Source organism: Sus scrofa, chromosome 1 (assembly GCF_000003025.6).
Source record: "Sus scrofa isolate TJ Tabasco breed Duroc chromosome 1, Sscrofa11.1, whole genome shotgun sequence".
Lineage (NCBI taxonomy): Eukaryota > Metazoa > Chordata > Mammalia > Artiodactyla > Suidae > Sus > Sus scrofa.
Window position 1 is genome coordinate 175381441 of NC_010443.5, and position 20860 is coordinate 175402300.

At 35.9% G+C, this 20860-nt stretch overlaps 2 protein-coding genes across 5 annotated transcripts in view; one reads left to right on the plus strand and one right to left on the minus strand.

Moving 5' to 3' along the window:
- FANCM (Fanconi anemia complementation group M) overlaps window positions 1-20625 on the plus strand; it is a 68101-nt gene extending 47476 nt beyond the window's left edge. For both annotated transcript variants that reach the window (XM_003480459.4, XM_021101202.1), the window contains 9 exons: window positions 1399-1490; window positions 1594-1662; window positions 3253-3381; window positions 7642-7798; window positions 9418-9524; window positions 11509-12072; window positions 15662-16037; window positions 17661-17952; window positions 18989-20625. In XM_003480459.4, the coding sequence (XP_003480507.1) occupies window positions 1399-1490; window positions 1594-1662; window positions 3253-3381; window positions 7642-7798; window positions 9418-9524; window positions 11509-12072; window positions 15662-16037; window positions 17661-17952; window positions 18989-19127 (1925 nt within the window). In that variant the 3' untranslated portion in view covers window positions 19128-20625. The remainder of the gene's footprint in view (window positions 1-1398; window positions 1491-1593; window positions 1663-3252; window positions 3382-7641; window positions 7799-9417; window positions 9525-11508; window positions 12073-15661; window positions 16038-17660; window positions 17953-18988) is intronic.
- The window catches only part of MIS18BP1 (MIS18 binding protein 1), a 48014-nt gene continuing 47099 nt past the window's right edge, over window positions 19946-20860 (minus strand). For all 3 annotated transcript variants that reach the window (XM_021101228.1, XM_021101217.1, XM_021101211.1), the window contains one exon: window positions 19946-20795. In XM_021101228.1, coding sequence (XP_020956887.1) covers window positions 20692-20795 — 104 coding nt within the window. In that variant the 3' untranslated portion in view covers window positions 19946-20691. The remainder of the gene's footprint in view (window positions 20796-20860) is intronic.

The following is a 20860-nucleotide window of genomic DNA, read 5'->3' on the forward strand; positions in this document are numbered from 1 at the left end:
GCAATGCCAGATCCTTAATCCACTGAGTGGGGCCAGGAATTGAACCCACGTCTTTATGGATACTAATCGGGTTCCTAACCCGCTGAGCCACAATGGGAACTCCATGACATCTTCTTTATTCGTCTGTCATTGGATATTTAGGTTGTTTCCATGTCTTGGCTATTGCAGATAGTACTGCTGTGAACTTAGGGGTGCATGCATCTTTTTGAATTATAGTTTTGTCTGGATATATGCCCAGGAGTGGGATTGCTGGATCATGTAGCAACTCTATTTTTAGTTTTTTTTGAGGACCCTGTAACTCTTCTCCATAATGGCTGCACCAGCTTACATTCACACCAAGTGTACAAGGGTTCCCTTTTCTCCACACCCTTTCCAGAATTTGTTATTTGTAGATGTTTTAATGCTGGCCGTTCTGACTGGTGTGAGGTGGTACCTCATTAGTTCTGATTTGCATTTCTCTAATAATTAGCGATGTTGAACATCTTTTCATGTGACTGTTGGCTATTTTCTTTGGAGAAATGTCTATTTAGTTCTTCTGCCCATTTTTTGATTGCATTGTTTTTTTATTGTTGAGTTGTATGATGTTTCTATATTTTGGAGATTAAGCCCTTGTCAGTCACACTGTTTGCAAAAAAGTCAGTAAGTTGTCTTTTCATTTTGTTTCCAATCTCCTTTGCTGTGCAAAAAGCTTGTCAGTTTGGTTAGGTCCAATATGTTTATTTTTGCTTTTACTTCTGTTGCCTTAGGAGACCGACTTAAAAAAAGCATTTGTACAATTTATGTTAGATAAATTTTTGCCTATGATCTCTTATAGGAGTTTTATGGTGTCATGCTTAAGTCTTTAAGCCATGTTGGGTTTATTTTTGTATATGTCATGAGGGTGTGTTATAATTTCATTAATTTACATGTGGATGGGGTGACTACCAATTTTTATTTTAATAGTTATGCACACACACATGTATATGTACACATATACGTACTTATGTACATAAAAAATATATTTGTATTGTTTTGTAGCCTTCAACTGGAAAGAGAATGAGACATAAAGGGCAGTAAGACTATAGTAGATTTTAGAGACAAATTGTAGAACCATTGACTAATAATTATATTTTGTACCCTTCTGGTATTTTTCAGTTAATTTGTAAAATTGAGCCTGAGTTAAATATGTGTTTATTATCAAGATTTATCATTTCTTAATTTCTTCACTGACACTGGTTTTATTTTTCTGTCTTTTCCTATGCTGATTTTTGGACCAAACTCCTAAAAAACTATCTTGTTTGAGAGTGAATAAATGTTGAGATTGCCAGAAACAATTCTTATTTTACCCATCAATAAAATAGATTGTTGTGTTTGGATAAACTTAAATATGTTGACAAATTATTTTTTAATAAATTTTAGATGAACAATTGACAAGCAGTGAAAGTGAAGATGATGAGATTTTCCAAAGAAAAAGTAAAAAAAATAAAAGAAATGTTTTAGAATCCCCTGAGGTGAGTCATTCATTAATAACAATAACTTGATCATATAAAGGTTTTTGTTCCTCTTGAATCTTTCTTTTTTAAATGTTTTACTTTATTTATCTACTTTATCTAGAATCAGAAAAATAGTGAAGTTGATTCTCCACTTCATGCTGTCAAAAAGCGAAGGGTTCCTCCAAACAGAGTAAGTAAATAACAAATAATGTTATAGTAATTCAAATTATTTCGGAGTAAATATTACAAGAAAAATATGTGTATAGATGAACATAGGTATGTTTGGTCTTACAGATATATGTTTAACAGAAAAATAGATAGTAAATCCTGTGCGACTGGAATTTCTGTTTTAATTTTAAACTCTCTCAAAAAGCTATCCCTATTTTTGTCATTATACTTCAGCAACTCAGCAAATGTTGAATAAATACCTACTCTGTACCTACTGTGTAAGGTGCTGGGGATACTATAAAGATTATTTCCTGGGTTTTTTTTTTTTGTTTGTTTTTTGTTTTTTTTGGTATTTAGGGTGACACCTGCAGCATATGGAAGTTCCCAAGGCTAGGAGTTGAATCGGAGCTGCAGCTGCTGGCCTACACCACAGCCATAGCAACACCAGATCTGAGCCAGGTCTCTGACCTATGCCACAGCTCATGGCAGTACCCGAGGCTCAATTCACTAAGCAAGGCCACTATCCTCACGGATACTAGTTGGGTTCGTAACTCTCTAAGCCACAACAGGATCTCCTGTGGTACTGTTTTAAGTCTACAATCCAGTTGGAAAGGTAGATAAGTAAAGAGTTAATATCAATATAATTTTTTAAAGTTAAGTGATAAGAAAAGATAAGCCCTTAACTTTGGAGATAATATCTTACTTAAATTTTAAAGTGTATGTGGCAGTTAGGGAAGAGAAAAGGGAGAAGGAATGGTATTCCCAACAGCTTAAAGAATCACACCTGTTTCCTGTGGGGAATCAGCATCTCTTACTGTTGGATTGTAGAGACAAAAAGTATCAGGAAGTAAAATTGGAGAAAAATTGAAGTGAGTTTTTGGAAGGCCTTATTCTTTCATTTGCTTACTGAATGGGTTTGAAAGCAGGGAAAAAAAGGAGTCCAGGATGACTCTCTGGTTTTGGCTTAGGCTAGTTGGCAGATGTGCCACATCTTTAGAGAAAACAAGAAAAAAACAGTAAGTTCAGTGTTGAATATATACAAGTTTAAAGTTCATGATAGTAAAGTGACAGTATCTAGCAGGTACTGTTGACTATATGAATGTGAATTTTGGATGGGGGGGCAGGCCTTAAGGGCAATAACATTCATTTATCATCAGTTTATAGCTGATAGCTAAATTCTGAGATTTGGAAATCTTGTGTGTTTTAATTCTCTAATATAAAATACTATAATTTGTACAAAATTAAAAATGCAATCGGTCCATATTAACTTTGTATATTTATATAAAACTTTATTAGAAAAATAGCTTTGGAGTTCCTGTTTTGGCTCAGTGGGTTAAGAATCTGACTAGTATCCATGAGAATTTGGGTTCAATCCCAGGCTTGCTCAGTGGTTAAAGGAGTGCAGCTGTGGCTGTGGCATAGGTCACAGCTGCAGCTCCAATTTGACCCCTAGCCTGGAAATTTCCATATGCTGTGGGAGTGGCAAAAAAAAAGTTTAGATCAGCTATCTAAAAAGAAAAAAATGGAAATAGAAGCAACAACCCTTGAGAAACACATTAAGATACAACACTCCAATTATATTTTCTTATGCAAGAATTTTATTGAATTATAGTTAGATTTTTCATCTAGTGATGAGAGTGAGAATTTTCATAAACGAGATGCACAATCAGAAGACTGCATGGATGATAATGGGAATGCCAGAAGAGGTATCAAAGTCCGAAAGAGACAGAGTCACTTAAAGGTAAACTTTTTTTGGTTTCTTTCATATAGATATACTATATATTTTTTATTAGTAAGGAACATTAGATTTTACATAGAAGTAGATTTTTCTCTCTATCATTTTCTTATGGGAAAAAGCTCAAAATATCTTGCCTATGATTTTACTTTTTTTTTTTTTCATTTTTAAAAAAAATTTATTGAAGTATAGTTGATTTACAAGGTTGTGATAATTTCTGCTATTCAACAAAGAGATTCAGTTATACATGTACACACATCCATTCTCTTTCACATTCTTTTCCCACATAGATTATCACATGCTTTTTTTTTTTTTCACGGAATAAAATACATATATTTAAACACAGTTACATTCAGACAGATTATTATATCATGGATCTTAAGAAACAGATTAAGTGCCTCCCTCTGGAGAAGTGGAATGGACAATATGCTGAGACAAATAGGAAATTTATTCTATGCTTTATCCCATTTTGTATGGCTTTCATCTTTACTATTTAGTATTATCTATTACATTTCAATTTTTCTTTAAAAATTAGCATTATATTAAAACTATGTATATTATGCAACTAAAATTTATAAAGAAGAAAGCCTTATATACCATTAAATATTTTATATATCATAATAAAAAGAATACCTTAACTGGTAAGAATAACAAAAATAATACACTTCTGAAAATAAGTAAAATATAAAATGCAGAAATAGGTTAAAAAACAGTGTAGCTATACAAATATGTCCTCACAATTTGTTACATCTTATTGATTCTTCAGTATAGGCATTACACCATTCTAGGTGATGTGGTAAACAAGACATTATAGACCTTACATTGTACCATGGGGAGAAATGGTTATTAATAATACAATTGTAGAACTGTATTATTTAATTGTACAGTTGCATTATTTAATCATAGTTATCATAAATTCTTTGATGGAGAGGAAATCAGAATCAGATGTAAGAAGACTTCAGCATTCCAAGAATGATGTCAAGTGACCCCCTTCATGGTGGATTATGCACTTATTTATTATGAGATATATTTCTTCTCCAGAGATTCCTTGTTTGTGTGTCAATTGTAGATTTTTGGTTTGCAGTTATTCTGAAGTTTTGATATAAAGTCTATATGTATATGAGATTGTTTTAAGTTGTTGGTCTCTTAATTGCAAGTTCATCTCCAGTGTCCTGCATTTGTACCCACCTCTTCTCATGATTTCTGATTTTGGTGGCATAATCATGCATGGATGATTTTGTATCTTTACTGTATAAATATCTCTACTGGTGAGCCTTGTCATTCGTGGAATTTTTGTTTCCTGTTGTGGCCTTTTCTTTTCTGTCTACAGAAGTTCCTTTAGTATTTGTTATAAAGCTGGTTTAGTGTTGCTGAATTCTCTTAGCTTTTGCTTATCTGTGAAGCTTTTGATTTCTCCTTCAGATCTGAATGAGAGCGTTGCTGGGTAGAGTAATCTTGGTTGGAGGTTTTTTCCTTTCATCACGATAAGTATATCATGCCACTCCCTTCTGGCCTGCAGAGTTTCTGCCGAAAAATCTGCCAATAACCTTATTGGGGTTCCCTTGTATGTTGCTTGTTTCTTTTCCCTAGCTGCTTTCAGGATTTTCTCTTTGTCTTTAATTTTGGTCAGTTTGATTAATGTGTGTCTTGGTGTATTCCTCCTTGGGTTTATTTTATATGGTATTCGTTGTGCTTCCTGGATTTGAGAGTGTGGTTCCTTTCCCATATTAGGGAAGTTTTTGGCTGTTATCTCTTGGAATATTTTTTCTGTCCCTTTCTCTCTCTTCTCCTTTGGGCACCCCTGTGATACAGATGTTGGTGCGTTTAACCTTGTTCCAGAGCTCTCTGAGACTCTCTTCATTTGTTTTCAATCGTTTTTCTCTTTTCTGTTCTGCATTTGTAATTTCTAATCTGTCCTCCACCTCTCTGATTCATTCTTCTGCCTCTTGTATTCTGCTGATAGCTGTTTCAAGTGAGTTTTTTATTTCAGTTATTGTATTTTGCATCTCTTCTTGTTTAAGTTTTATATCTTGTATCTCTTTGGTCAGTGTTTCCTGTAAATTATCCATCTTTGCCTCCAGTTTATTTCCAATGCCTTGCATCACCTTCAGCATCAACAATCTAAAGTCTTTTTCCTGGAGGTTGAGAACCTCCTGATCACTTTGATTTTCTGGGGTTTTTTTCTTTCTCCCTCATCTGAGTTATAGTTCTCTGTCTTTTCATTTTTATCGGTTTTTGGTGTGGTGACCTTTTTACTGACAATAGAGTTGTAGCCTCTCTTACTTCTGGTGTCTGCCCCTCTTGTGGATGAAGTCTGTACAGGGGCTTGCTGTAGGCTTCCTGATGGGAGGGGCTGATGCCTACCCACTGGTAGGTGGAGCTGATTCTAATTCCTCTGGTGGGTGGGGCTTTGTCTCTGTATGAGATTAGAGGCATCTGTGTCCCTGAGGTGTCTTTAGGTAGCCTGTTTACTGAGGGACAGAGCTGTGATCCCACCTGGATTGTTGTTTGCCCTTGGGCTTCTCAGTGCTGGCTGACTGATGGGTGGGGCCAGATTTTCCAAAAATGGCCATCTCCAGAGAAAGGTAGCTGCTCAGTAATCCCGAGAGCTTTGCCTTGAACGTCCCTCCCTCACAACAGGCCACATTCACCCCTATTTTCCTAGGATGTCCTCCAAGAACTGCAGTCAGGTTTGACCCAGATACCTATGGAGACCTCGCTCTGCCCTGGGATCCAGTGCATGTGAAAGTCCGTGTGTGCCTTTTAAGAATGGGGTCTCCCTTTACCCTTGTCCTGTGGCGCTCCTGCGCACAAGCCCCACTGGCCTTTAATGCCAGCTGCTTCAGGGGCTCTTTCTCCCAGGGCTGGATCCCCGCATGTGAGGGTTTGATGTGGGGCTCAGAACTCTCACTCTCTCACTCCTGTAGGTGAGTCTCTGTGAACCAGTTAGCTTCCTACCAGGTAAGTATGGGGTTGTTTATATCGCGAAATTGCCCCTCCTACCTCTTGACATGCCCTCCTCTTTTTCTTCTGGAGTAGGGTATCTTTTTTAAGGTTTCTGGTCCATTTGGGTGGAGATTGCTCAGCTTTTAGTTGTGAATTTTGTTGTTTTTAGGAGAGAGGTTGAGCTCCAGTCTTTCTATTCTGCCATCTTAATCCTCCCATCTACTTTTTTTTTTTTTTACTGGAATTAAAATCTTAAAGTGTGGTATTTTTATTTTTCTTTGTGTGTTAAAACTCTTGCAGTGTTGTGTTATTTTGAATCACTAAATGAAGAAACTTTAGTGTATTGATGATTTTACATTCCGATTGAAGAAAATACAGAGGAGTTCCTGTCGTGGCTCAGTGGTTAATGAATCCGACTAGGAACCATGAGGTTGCAGGTTCCATTCCTGGCCTCACTCAGTGGGTTAAGGATCCGGCATTGCCCTGAGCTGTGGTGTAGGTCGCAGATGCGGCTCAGATCCCACATTGCTGTCACTGTGGCGTAGGCCAGCAGCTACAGCTCTCATTAGACCCTTAGCCTGGAAACCGCCATGTGCTACAGGTGCAGCCCTATGGAAAAAAAAGAAAAGAAAAGAAAATATATAGACAGAAATCTGAGTTTTAGAATATTCGTTTGTATGATAATTTTGTTTCTTATTTCTATCCGGTATTCAATTTCATGGAAAAGAATTCTTAGCACCTTTTTTTCTTTTTGATCTTTTTAGGGCTGTACCTGCGGCATATGGAGGTTCCCAGGCTAGGGGTCTAATTGGAGCTGTAGCTGATGGCCTACACCACAGCCACAGCAAAGCGGGATCCGAGCCCCATCTGCAACCTACACCACAGCTCATGGCAATGCTGGATCCTTAATCCACTGAGTGAGGCCAGAGATTGAACCTGAAACCTCATGGTTCCTAGTTGAATTTGTTTCTGCTGTGCCACGACGGGAACTCCCATTAGCACCTTTTTTTCTGATCCGTCCTTTGTGGTGCAGTATTTTTCCTGGCAAAAATTAATTAGCTGGAAGACTCAGGAGACTTTATGCTTATTAAGAAACATATAGAAAGCTGACATTCTGACTTGTACTTTATTTATAACAGAATTATCAGAAGAAATTTAAAATAAGTAGGGTACTTTATGATTTTTTTGCAGTTTTCTATTTTTATTATCTTTGATTTTTAAAGCACTAGCAAGAAATCATTTTCCATAACTGTTTCCAGTTATTTAAGGAAATTATATTATTTTTTTACGGGTACCTTCTTGTTTTCTAATGTGTTTTAGCTTGTAGCGAGGAAGTTTTTAGATGATGAAGCAGAACTTTCCCAAGAAGATGCACAATGTATTTCATCAGATGAAAGTGATGAGTCAGAAAATGAACAAGATTCCTCATTACTTGACTTTTTAAATGATGAGACTCCACTTTCACAGTCTGTAAATGGTAAATGATATAATGATGCTTCTTTTTCTTTTAATTTTCAGTGTTCAATGTGGTGACATTTAAATATTCTAGTCAGTTTCCAAGAACCCTTGACTTAAAGGGGAATTAAATTTGATGTGTGAGATATTTGGTCATTTTCATTCCAATTCTATAATATTTGTTTTATGTGAGAGTTGGTTGTGTATAGCCTTCTGCTAATTTGATTATTTCTCTCCATAATGACATGGCTGGCTCAGTGTCAGATGTTCATTCAACAAGTGTTTAGTGCCTACTATTTGTCTAGTAATCTGGAAGGTTCTTGGGAGAGTTGTATCTGTGAACAAAATAGACTAAACCCCCTTCTGAAGCTTGCATTTGAGTGGAAGATAATAAATGATATACATAATGAAAACGTTATAGGAAAACAGAAAGAATGAAAAATTTATAGGAAAACAGAAAGAATTGCTTAAGATGAAGATTTAGAGAGGCAAGAGTTAGGGGTGTTAATGGAGAAGCTGCAAGTTTTAAATAAGGTAATTAGGGGTAGGCCTCACTGAGGTGACATTTGATCATAGACTAGAAGGAGACTAGGAATTCAGCAATGTGGTTTGTTAGAACCAGCTGAGACACAAGGCTAAATTTAGTAAATTTGCTAAGTAAGGGAGATCTACTTTTAGAAAACAGTCTCCCTAGACAATGCTTGAGCAGATCTTCTATACATCTGTATTAGAGCAGATGATTCAGGCTGGCTATAATAGAAATGGCAAAGATTTGTGTGGCTTTTCTGATTCTGATCTGATCTTTGACAAATCTTGCCATTATTCTGTTCCTACAGTGCCTGATATGACTTAAAACAACAGTTTCCCAGGGTCCCTGGCCTTAGAGAAAAAAAGTTTTAAGTACAGACTTCTTAGGACTATGTTGCTGATACTGATATGATGTGCAGAATAAGGTTTCTTAGTACTATGCCCTTGATGTTCATTAACGGAAGTGGCTTTTGCAGGTCTGTAGTGTAATCTGGTGGGAGAATGTTGATGCAAAGATGACAGCCAGTGTAGACCCTGAGCCAGGAGTGTGCCTGGCATATTCATGGGAACAGCATTATGACTGGAGATGAATGAGAGAGAAGGGGGAGTAGTAGGAAGTAAGATGAGAGGTAATGAATGAGCAGTGAGCTCATGGCCTTTTAGAAGTACTGTTCTAGCTTCTGTGTTGAGAATGGTCGATCTGGGAGCAAAGATGTTTTTAAGTATATGCTTTCTTTTTTTTGCTTGGATTTCTTGTGTTTTATCAAATGATTTCTATAACTCAGATATAGTACTAAGGTGTTTGTATGCATTTATTTTTCATGAAGAAGCAATGTCTTGATCTTCATTTTCAGAGGAGAGAGATAACTAAGGCAGAGAGCTTAAAGAAATTGTCTATGATCACCCAACTAGTTGGTCTATCAAAGGCAAAACTCCTAACTAGGTGTTTTTGAATAATTGTTTTTAGACACATATCAATATATATTAAATGTCTTTTGTGTGAAATAAATCCACAAGTTTTGAATTATGGAATTTGGGATAGGTTGAAGTTAAATACTTTGCTCATTTTCATTTAAATAATTTTGCTATTTGAAATTTATATTATCTCTACAGATTCTGAAATGAGAGCTATTTACATGAAATCTTTGCGAAGTCCAATGGTGAGCAGTCGGTATAAAATGGTCCATAAGAAACATAACAACATAAACATTTTCTCACAGGTATGAACTATAGAAATACAGTGGAGAATTTCCTGGTGGTGATGTTGAAATATATTCCTGTTAATGAAGCCTTCTTTTGTTTCTAAAACTGGACCTTCAGAACTATTTGCAGTAATTTCTGCCCTGAGTAAGGAAGGTGAACTCAATAAATTGTCAAAATCTCTCTTAGTCCTAATTGGATCAAATTTTCCTTTATCTTGAGCTAATTAGAAAAAACTCTTAGATTGTTTTCCAATTAGTATCTTTAAAGGAAGTGAATAGAACTTTATTATCTACTAGTTAAAATTTTAATTCTTCTATGCTGTCATAGTTTTCTTAAAGTTAATTTTTCATAAAAATAGTATATCTTAAAAATTATAGCTTATTTTTCATTTATAGATAACAATTTCATATTAGTCTTATTTGTTTTTTAAATTGCCATATTTGGCTTGGAAATAATGGTCATTTGTATCTCTGTATTTTCATTGTGTTTATTATATAGTACTTATCAAATTGGTTTTTTTGTTTTTCTTAGGGTTGCATTGTGGCATATGGAGGTTCCCAGGCTAGCGATCTAATTGGAGCCACAGCTGCCAGCCTACACCATAGCCACAGCAACACCAGATCTGAGCTGCATCTGTGAACTATACCACAGCTCATGGGAACTCCAGATCCTTAACCCACTGACCGAGGCCAGGGATTGAACCCACAACCTCATGGTTCCTAGTCGGATTCCTTTCTGCTGTGCCACCATGGCAACTCCCTCAAAGTGTTTATAAATTATGTTTATTTTTCTGGCTATTGCAGTAGACTAAATTTCTAGAGGGCAGATAATTCTTTTTTTTATTCCCAAACTCCCCATTTCCTTCCATAAAGAATATACTCAAAGGCATTCCCTAGTGGTACAGTGGGTTAAGGAACTGGCATCGTCACTCTTGTGGCTTGGGTTGCTGCTGTGGTGTGGTTTAAATCCCTGGCCTGGAACTTCTGCATGCTGTGGCCATGGCCAAAATATAAATACACACACACACACACACACACACACACACACACACACACACTCAGAAAGAAGATATGGTCTATATAGAGAGTGGACTACTACTCAGCCGTAGAAAAGAATGAAATCTTGCCATTTGTGACAACATGGAAAGACCTAGAGGGTATTTTGCTAAGTGATATAAGTCACACAAAGACAAATACTGTATAATTTCACTTATGTGGAATTTGAAAGCAAAATAAATGAACAGACATAAAAAATAAATAGTCAAATAGTCATAGACACAGAAAGCAAACAGGTAATTGCCACAGAGCAACTGCAAAATAAATGAGTCACAGGTGTAAAATGTACAGTGTGGGGAATATAGTCACAAATGTGATATCTTTTTATGGTGACATATTGTAACTAGATTTATTATAGTCATCATTTTGAAATGTATGTTATGTAGCAGGAATTGACATAGTATTGTAGGTTACTTATACTTTAGAAACAAACTCAGAAAAAGAGATAAGATTTATGGTTACCACAAGCTGGAAAGGGGGTTCTGGGAGGGAGTTGAATGAAGGCCATCAAAAGGTACAAACTTCCAGTAATAAGATAAATAAGTACTAGGGATGTAATGTACAACATGATAAGTATAATTAACACTAATGTATGTTATATATGAAAGTTGTCAAGAGTAAATCATAAGAGTTCTCATCACAAGGAAAAAGTATTTTTTCTATTTCTTTAATTTTGTATCTATGTGAGATGATAGGTGTTCATTAAACTTATTTCATGATGTAATTAGTCAAATCTTTATGCTGTACACCTTGAACTTACGGTGTTGTATGTCAATTATATTTCAATACAACTGAAAAGGAAAAAAAAGAATATTCTCTATATTTTAGTTGAGCAAGTAACTGAATTAATAAAGTGAAATATTCAAAAGATATCATGAACTTAGAAGTTGTTAAATACATGCTGATTTTATGAAATTTGTTGTTTTCATTTGTATTTTTATTATAGATTCCTGAGCAAGATGAAACATATTTAGAAGACAGTTTTTGTGTTGATGAAGAGGAGTCTTGCAAAAGCCAGTCAAGTGACGAAGTCTGTGTTGATTTTAACCTAATAAGTGAAGATTCCTTTGCAAGCGGGAGTAAAAAATATAAAACCCGTCGAGCAGTAAAACTAAAAGAAATGAAGAAGAGACAAAATAGTGTGCATTCAAAAAAGAAATTATTCAGAATTATTTTACCGGCTGATTCAAGTGAGGAGGAAAACCATGTCAGTGATATACGAGAATCCAATATTGTGGTTGACCCAAGAACTGTTACCAAGTGTGAACAACAAAATCACTGTTTGCATTCAGTGCCTTCGGGGTCTTCATTGCAGTCCAGGGACCACTCTAATCCAATTGCTAATCAATCGCCAAACCAGAGACAACAGACAGCACTTAATGTAAAGGTCACAGTTTCTGATGTTTCAGACTCCAAACCTCAGAGCCATAATGACATTGAATCTACTTTATCATCATTGACTACTGTTGATTCACAGAAAGACTGTAGAAAACATCCAATTCAGTCGAAGGTATGAATCAAATTAGAGAAAAAAAAGCCTTCATATGTTTACCAAAAGATTTTTGTTTTTGCTTTTTACGGCTGCACCCGTGGCATATGGAGGTTCCCAGGCTAGGGGTCTAATCAGAGCTACAGCTGCCAGCCTACACCACGGCCACAGCAATGCAGGATCCGAGCCTCTTCTGAGACCTACACCATAGCTCACAGCAACGCCGGATCCTTAACCCACTCAGCGAGGCCAGGATTGAACCTGCAGACTCGTGGTTCCTAGTTGGATTCTTTTCCACTGGGAACTCCTGTTGTTGTTTTGCTTTCTTTTCTTTTGTGTTAAATAAACTACGTCAAAGAAAAATTAGAAAGTGATAGAAATCTTCAAATAAGAAACCACACTACATCATGTGGCTAATTCAAAGGTTTTAATTTTTAAAATGTGTTTATAGTTTTCTTAATAACACTCTGCAAGGAAACTTGATAATTTTATAAAAAGGATATAGCAAGGCAAAATTAACAGAAATTGTATGCTGAGGACTGGTTTCCCCCCACGAAGTCTTCAGATATGTTAACTCTCATCTTTATACCAAGGAGAGGAGTTTTAGGGGTACCACCTAATTTCCTTTATTTCCAGAATGGTTCTGTAGTCTAGTTTCCAGCATCTCTCTTACTACTGCTGAAGTAATCCCTAAAAGCATTTTCAGTTTTTAATAGTTCACAGTTGTAGTAGTTTTGTCAAAATAGGGTTACAGTCATAATAATAGGAATCCCTAGACCTAGATTTCTGTTTCTCTTTTATTCCAGGTGTTTCAGTCCATTCCACCTTAGTAACATGCTCCAGTACCCACACAATGGCCCTCAAATTAGCATTTCCAGTTGTAAATTATTCCCAGATCTTTTTTTTTTTTGTACAAAGGTACTTCTAGAAGGGATAATTTGATAAAGTTGACTGGATTGTTTTATAAATAGATTAGAGAACAACAAACTACTTAGTTTCTCTGAGCCTCAGTATTCTCAACTATAGTATAAAGATAGTTAATCCGAGTCAAGGCAGGTAATACTTGCATAATACTTTGACAACCAGTAAGCCCTCTCAACATTTCTAGTATGGCATGCTCTAACTAAAAAAGAGCTATAGGCTAGTAGTATTTTGAGAACTGTCAAAAAGGATAGATAGATTTTATTTCAGCTTTTCTTCTATTATCTGATACTATAATTACATATAGCATGATTCTTCATATTAGGAGGAGAAAGAATTTGAGGTAAAATTGAGAAGTCATAAAATAGACTAACTATCCTGTCAAAAACTGTTAGATACTAAAAATGTTTGTATTTATTTTGTCATGTGTATTACAGACAGTATTCTTTTTTTCTCATTTGCCTTTGTTTTGTTTATAGTTGGTTTTGCCATACCTTTTTTTTTTAATCTTTTCAGGGCTGCACCCACTGCATATGGAGGTTCCCAGACTACCACCACAGCTCACGGCAAGGCTGGATCCTTAACCCACTGATCGAAGCCAGGGATGGAACCTACATCCTCATAGATACTAGTCAGATTTGTTTCCACTGAGCCACATGGAAACTCCTTACCTTTTTTATACAGTTTTAATTTTTTATACTTTCTGACTTCAGTGTCATGTTTAAAAAGCTGCTATACTCTAGGATAACTAAATATTTTCCAATGTTTTCTTGTGATTCTTTAGTGTTCATTTCTTCCTTCATTGCAGTTATTCTTTTTTAAAAAAATGGGATATTAAATATATTCCAAAGGTTATTCTGAGCGATTAGAACTTCCTCTTTAGCTGAGAATGTAGAAAGCTGGGTAGAGCATTGTTCCTTAATTGTAAGAACAAAAAAGGCCATATAATCTACAAAATAATTGTTTATTTGAAACCATTATGGATCTGAGGTTACAGGGCAACCAGTTAGCTTGATATCTAAGGAAAGACAAGTGCATCCAAGGGGAGTCTTGCTGATTTGGGACAGTCACTGGTCACTGTACAATCTAATATGAAGAATTCAGGTTTTAAACCAATGAGCTACAAAAGGCAAATGGACTAGCATGAGCTTTTAGAACCCCAGGGAGTTGTAGCCTTGCGGAAGTGATGAGCAGCTACAGTGGAAAAGGCACCAGGCCCCATCTAGTTCTCTCCCTTATTTCCCCCAGGGAACAAAAAAGCTTTAAGCTGCTGGGGGAAGAGGAGCAAACCCCTATAGCCCTCAGGGCCTGGAGGAAGACCCTTTGCAGATAGAGTAAAGGAATAAAAGAGAAAGGGGCAGGAAAACATTTTGGGCCTAGAACATTAGAGATCTCTAATCACTGGAGGTGGTTGAGGGCGGGTAGGATCATCTCTGAGGCCCAGGGTCTCAAGTCCTGCCTAAGACAGGCTGAACCAGGACAATAGAAATCAACCCCCGCCCCTGCTCCCAACCTCATCCTCCTAGTGCTCCCTCCAACCAGGCTAGCAAACACTAAGTAACAGAGAAAAGCAATACCGCTGAGAGAGGACAAGAGTATGGGGAGAGAAACTCTGAGGCACAGGTTCACAGAGAAAACTTAAAACTAAGGGAATATTTAGAAAAATCACCTGGCAAAACACCACCCAGACCTTAGCTGAGCTTAAAAGGCCTTTGTGGTGTTTGGTCATGGGTCCATAGCTATTTTGTACTTTGGTAGAGCTTGTGTTACCTCAATTACTACTCTCCTACACAAGATACTTGGTTTTCAATCAAAGTTGTAGAGAAGGAAGAAAAAAATACATCCTCAAGAACCAGACTCAGATATGACCCAGATGTTGGAACTATCAGACAGGGAACATAGAATAACCATGGTTAATATGTTAAAGTCTTTACTGGAAAAATCAAGCATGCATGAACAGATAGGGAATATCATCGAAGAAATGGAAAATATGAAGAACAACAAAGTAGAAATGCTACAAATGGAAAAATGAGAAAATAAGAAAGATGAATGTCTGCCATAGGCCCATCAGTAAACAACACAGCCATGGAAAGAACCAACAGACTTAAAGCTAGGTCAATAGAAATTACCTATTTTGAAATACAAAGAGTGAAAAAACAGAATGGAGCATCTAAGAGCTGTGGGACTGTATCCAGAAGTCTAAGATACATGTAATTGGAATTGAGAAGAGAGAGCAAGCAGAAGATAAAGCTCAACAGGCACTGGCTGAGGATTTTCTAAAATTAATGAACATTGGCATATAAGTATCTGAGTCTCTGTTTTCAGTTTTTATGGGTATATTACCTAGGAGTGAAAATTCCTTTGCTGAATGGTAATTCAATTTTCTGAGGAGTCACCAAACTTTTCCACAAGGCTCCACCATTTTTCATTCCCACTAGCAATGTCCATATCCGTTCCTTTTTTCTTTTCTTTTCTTTTTTTTCTTTTTTGCATTTTAATCACATTTTTCCTTTTTTAAAAATTATAGCCATCCTGTTAGGTGTTAAGTGGTGGCTTGGTCCTTCATCTACAGTCACTTTGGTCATGTTAAAGGAAGAAAAAAAAGAGTATCAGTACAAAAATAATCTTAGGTGTTGGAAGTCTGGCGCTAACATATATTTAATCATGATTGATGTTTTCTACTTTTTAGGATGCTGGTGCTCTGGAGGATTCTGGCACTTCAGCAGCATTCTGTTCTAACTCTCGACCACATTTGGCTGACACACATGCTTCTCCTAGACTTCCACAGGAAGGCCAAAGAACTTGTATTCTTGTAGATAGTCGTGAAATCACTTCTGGTTCAGAAGTAATTTCTTCCCTAAGAGCAATTCATGGCTTTCAAGTAGAGGTTTGTCCTCTTAATGGTTGTGATTACATTGTGAGTAACCGCATGGTGGTGGAAAGAAAGTCTCAATCTGAGATGTTAACTTGTATCAACAAGAATAAGCTCATTGATCAGATCCAGTACCTACAGAGCATGTTTGAAAGAATATGTGTGATTGTGGAAAAGGACAGAGAAAAAACAGGTTTGTTTTTAATGTTTTTGTTTATAAGGCAGTAAAGGAACTTAACTAACATTTAGTTCATTCTTCTACTGTCAGGAGGTAGGACGCTCTTAAAATGTAAATACCTGACTCATGAATGTCATCTCACATTTACATTAATGCCATACATTTTTCAGTAGTCATCATGTTTAAATGTAGCTTATAAGAATTTAAGGGTGAGAAATTGAAGGCAAGTGAACCAGTCAGAAGTCTTTTTTTGGGGGGAGACCCAAAAAGGGTGAGAGCCCTAAACAGAGCAGCAGTGAAGGGAAGGAGGAATCAGAAAGTTTAGGGGGTAGAATTAGCAGAAGTTGGTAAACGGGGTCAAGAATTACTCTTGAGCTGACCAGTTTCTTGATTGCTGGGTTAGGTTAGTGTGCTGTTCATTGAAATTATGAATGTAAGAGAAGAAGCAGATTTGAGGGACAAGAGGTGTTCAATTTTGAGTAAGTTCAGTTCTCAGTGGGTCGCTGAAATAGGTGCCTAGGATATATTAGGAAATGCAGGCTTGGAGCTTTAGTTAGGGAATTTTTAATAGGTAATATTTAATTGTATGGGGAGCTAGCCCTTGAGACAAGTGAAAATCATGGGATATGCAGTCAGAATATGCACTGAGTTTTGGTGTCCCTCTCTATACCCATGTGACATTGCATTGATAAATCCCTCCCCCTGAGGAGATAATAATATACCTGTCCAACTCATGACATGGTGTTAGGAGGACTAAATGAAACCATGCAGGTGAAAGCCATTATGGAAGAAGTCAAGGATTATAAGTCATTATGTAAAAGGAAATAATGTAGTTTCCATTAAAACGCTGGTTTGGGAATTGAGTGATGTATCTTTCATCACCACAGTCACTACTGAACCATTTGACCTTGGATAAGTCACTCTGTCTTTCAGTAACAAAAGTTTTTTGTTCTTTTTCTAATTTGACAAGTGAGGGCTTTAGATTAATTGATTTTGGGGTCTTTCTGGTACCAAATTCTATACTTTACTAACCTATCCATTGTAAAGGAAGTAGATTTGGAATAAAAAGGAAAGTAATGTGGCAAAAGTTATGGAAAATATATATATTTTTTGGCTTAAGGAAGAATGCCAAAAAAGGATGTGTAAGTAGAACATGGAAAGAAAATGAACGGGAAAGGAAGAGAAGTAAAAGAAGTAAAGAGTTAAAGATAGTGTAATGAGTGTGCAATGTATTGAGTAACTTTTGGAATAAATACATAAGGTAATTTTATATCAGCAGTGTACTTAATGAATCCTTCAGCAATGCTAACATTATGAATTTTGAAGATGAGTAATATGGTGTCAGCCTTCGGGAATGATTTATCTAGGAATATAAACTCTCCCCTGCCTACTCACCTTCTGCTGATTTTAATACACTCATAAAGACAGTTTTAATACACTCATAAAGACAGTTCTCCCAATTTTCTCAGGTATTTGAGAATCACTTTAAATCTTTAGCAGTAGGGCTTCTCATTAGCATAATGTGGTACTCGTTTGCTTAATGATATATATCTTGGAATTTCAATAATGTATAGTATTAACAGTTTTATTTAATGTAAGTTACTAAGGTTTGCATTTTCTTAAATGTGAAACATTTAGGAGACACATCCAGGATGTTAAGGAGAACAAAGAGCTATGACAGCCTGCTGACTACCTTAATTGGTGCTGGAATCCGAATTCTTTTCAGTTCCTGCCAAGAAGAAACTGCTGATTTGTTAAAGGAATTGTCTTTGGTGGAACAAAGAAAGAATGTTGGTATCCATGTTCCGACAGTTGTGAACAGTAATAAATGTGAGGCACTTCAATTTTATCTGAGTATTCCCAACATAAGCTATATAACCGCATTGAATATGTGTCACCAGTTTTCATCTGTGAAAAAGATGACAAACAGGTATGTCTGTTTTAATACTTTTTGTTGTTGTTGCTATTTCTTGGGCCGCTCCCACGGCATATGGAGGTTCCCAGGCTAGGGGTCTAATCGGAGCTGTAGCCACCAGCCTACGCCAGAGCCACAGCAACGCGGGATCCAGGATCCTAGCCGCGTCTGCAACCTACACCACAGCTCACGGCAACGCCGGATCGTTAACCCACTGAGCAAGGGCAGGGACCGAACCCGCAACCTCATGGTTCCTAGTTGGATTCGTTAACCACTGCGCCACGACGGGAACTCCCTGTTTTAATACTTTTAAGTGGTTACTTTAAAATTATTCTTAGAAGCATTTCGTAGGAATTTTAATATCTTTTAAAAATAAAGAGAGATAGTGCCCATTAGATTATGTCATTCAGTAAAGACTTGCTGACATCTATCAGTCACTGCATTAAGCTGAGGACATTAATGGAGAAAAAAAGATAGGCACTGTTTTTGAGGAACTTAGAGCCCTCTGAGGAGGTGGACATCACTTATGTTTTTATCTTGCATTCTAACATTTATGGGCTGTTTAGTTCTATAACTAGAAAAATGTTCAAGTTGAAAATTTTATTAGGTTTTGATGATTACATTGTTTGAAAAACAAAGAAAGATTTTAGAAAGTAGGATAAACTGAAGGCCCCAAATAAGATGTTGAAATTATTATTATGTGATTTTTTTTTTTCTTTTTTTTTGGTGGGGGGAAGGCTGCACCCATAGCTTTTGGAAGTTCCTAGTCCAGGGATTGAATCTGAGCCGCACCTGCGATCTACACCGCAGCTATGGCAACACCGGATCCTGAACATGCTGTGCCACAGTGAGAACTCCAGTTATTACGCATGATTTTAAATATAGGGAATGTGCTTTTATTTAAACCAATGCTAAAGGCATATAAACTGGATTTAGAAAACTTGGGGAAAAAAAGATTTTCTTAAAGGCTTTTTTATATTTGGTATTCTTTAATCAAGAATATTAAATTTCCTAAGTCAGAAGTTTTAGTGTATGTTTGTTTATTTTTCAGCTCACCTCAAGAAATCTCTATGTATGCACAAGTAACTCATCAAAAGGCCGAGGAGATCTATAGATATATTCACTATATATGTGACATACAAATGTTACCAAATGATTTTAACCAAGGTAATTTCATATCTGATGCATGATCAGACTGCTTCAGGGTGGGTTATCAGAGAACTCTCACAATACTAAATGCACTTCAATAATCATTGCTGTGGTTTGTGATTATCACTTTAAAATATATAAATAAGAATATTTTCATACCTATTTTATATTGTGTACATTTTTATTTATATAGATTATATAAATATTCAAAAAACCCTGATGTTTAATAGTCATTTTGGTTAATTAGATTACAGATATATATATTTTTAATTACCTTAAACCTTACCAGTTTATCTAATGACCCAATGGAAACAAACAGGACTAATCACGTACCTGGAAGGTGGGATACAACAGAGTTTTGACAGGACACAGGGGATATGGGAAGTAGGGGTACATTGTAGTTTGTGTCAAGTGTATGCTACTTCAGATTTACCTTTTTGTTTCCTATTATAGAATTTAACTACCTTCTAATTTCTAAAAATCTATCCATTAACATCAAGCAACATGGTATTACACCAAGTATTAACAACTTTAAAGTTCTACAACAGAATTCTTTAGAGCCACTCTAAAATAATCCTTTCATTTGCCTCTATTAATCAAAAATCTTTGTGGCAGAAACGATCATGGTAGTTTACAGGAGAATGATCTCAGTTTACTTGCACTAGACTTTTTAAATAGAGTGTTTCTATAGATCGTATAGTTCTTCAACTGCTGATTATTACTGACTAAATTCTTAAGAAACAAGAAAATGTATTTTTTCTAAAAATCCTGGTATTTTTCAAGGAAACAAATGGAACCATTAACAAACAAAATGCATTTTTTCTACGATCAGGTAATTAGAAAAACCAAGACACGAATATTATGAAAGCAAACTAAGTTTATTTGAACAACCTAAATGGAGAAAAAGGATGGGCAAATAGGTACTGTAGCCAGAGGGGAGAAAATTCTATGTCAAATTTTAAAACATAATGGCAGAATAAGCTAAAAGAGGTTTATTGCTAAAGCTGTCTGAAAGCAAAACAATGTTTACTATGACATGATGTATTGAGTCCTTACAATAGTAGATCTATAACTTGAGTTTGATCTTTTAAATACTGAGACCAAATTTAGACTATATCTGGTTAAGAATACAACAAGATTTGCTCTATTACTCTACCTAATAAAAATACTGAAAAAGCAATAAATTAAATTCATGATGTACCAATCACAAATTCTAAGAAAAACAATCAGGAAAAAACTTGTCAAATGGTTTAAACAATATGTAATTTAAACATTAGATCAACTGTAACTTGTATACCAAGTGGTAACAAATGCAAACCAGTACAATCTATTTGGTATTGCTTCATTCCCCCCACTCCCCACCCACCACCCCACCCTGGCCCACACCCCCACCTCTCCCAAGGATAGCAACATTTTCTTGAATGCCTAAAAAAAAATATGTATAGAACATGATTTGCTTGAAACTATAAGTCATGAAACCTTTGAAAAACAGTCTGAAATTTTACATGAAGCTACATTATAAAGAAAATATATATATTTCAAATGAAGACACAGATACACTGTCTGCTTCTTGATAAACATTTTGGAAATATTCTCCCATTTTTACTACGCAGAATCACAGTTTGAAAAATAATAATCTTTCTCTTCTTCATCTAAAGATTCCATAGCATTAGTGAAAAGTTTTCCAATATCAGCGTTTTCTGGTAATTCTGTAAAGAGAAGTTTAATTTTAAAAAAAGATTAATATATTTCAAAAAGCAATTTCAATGAAATT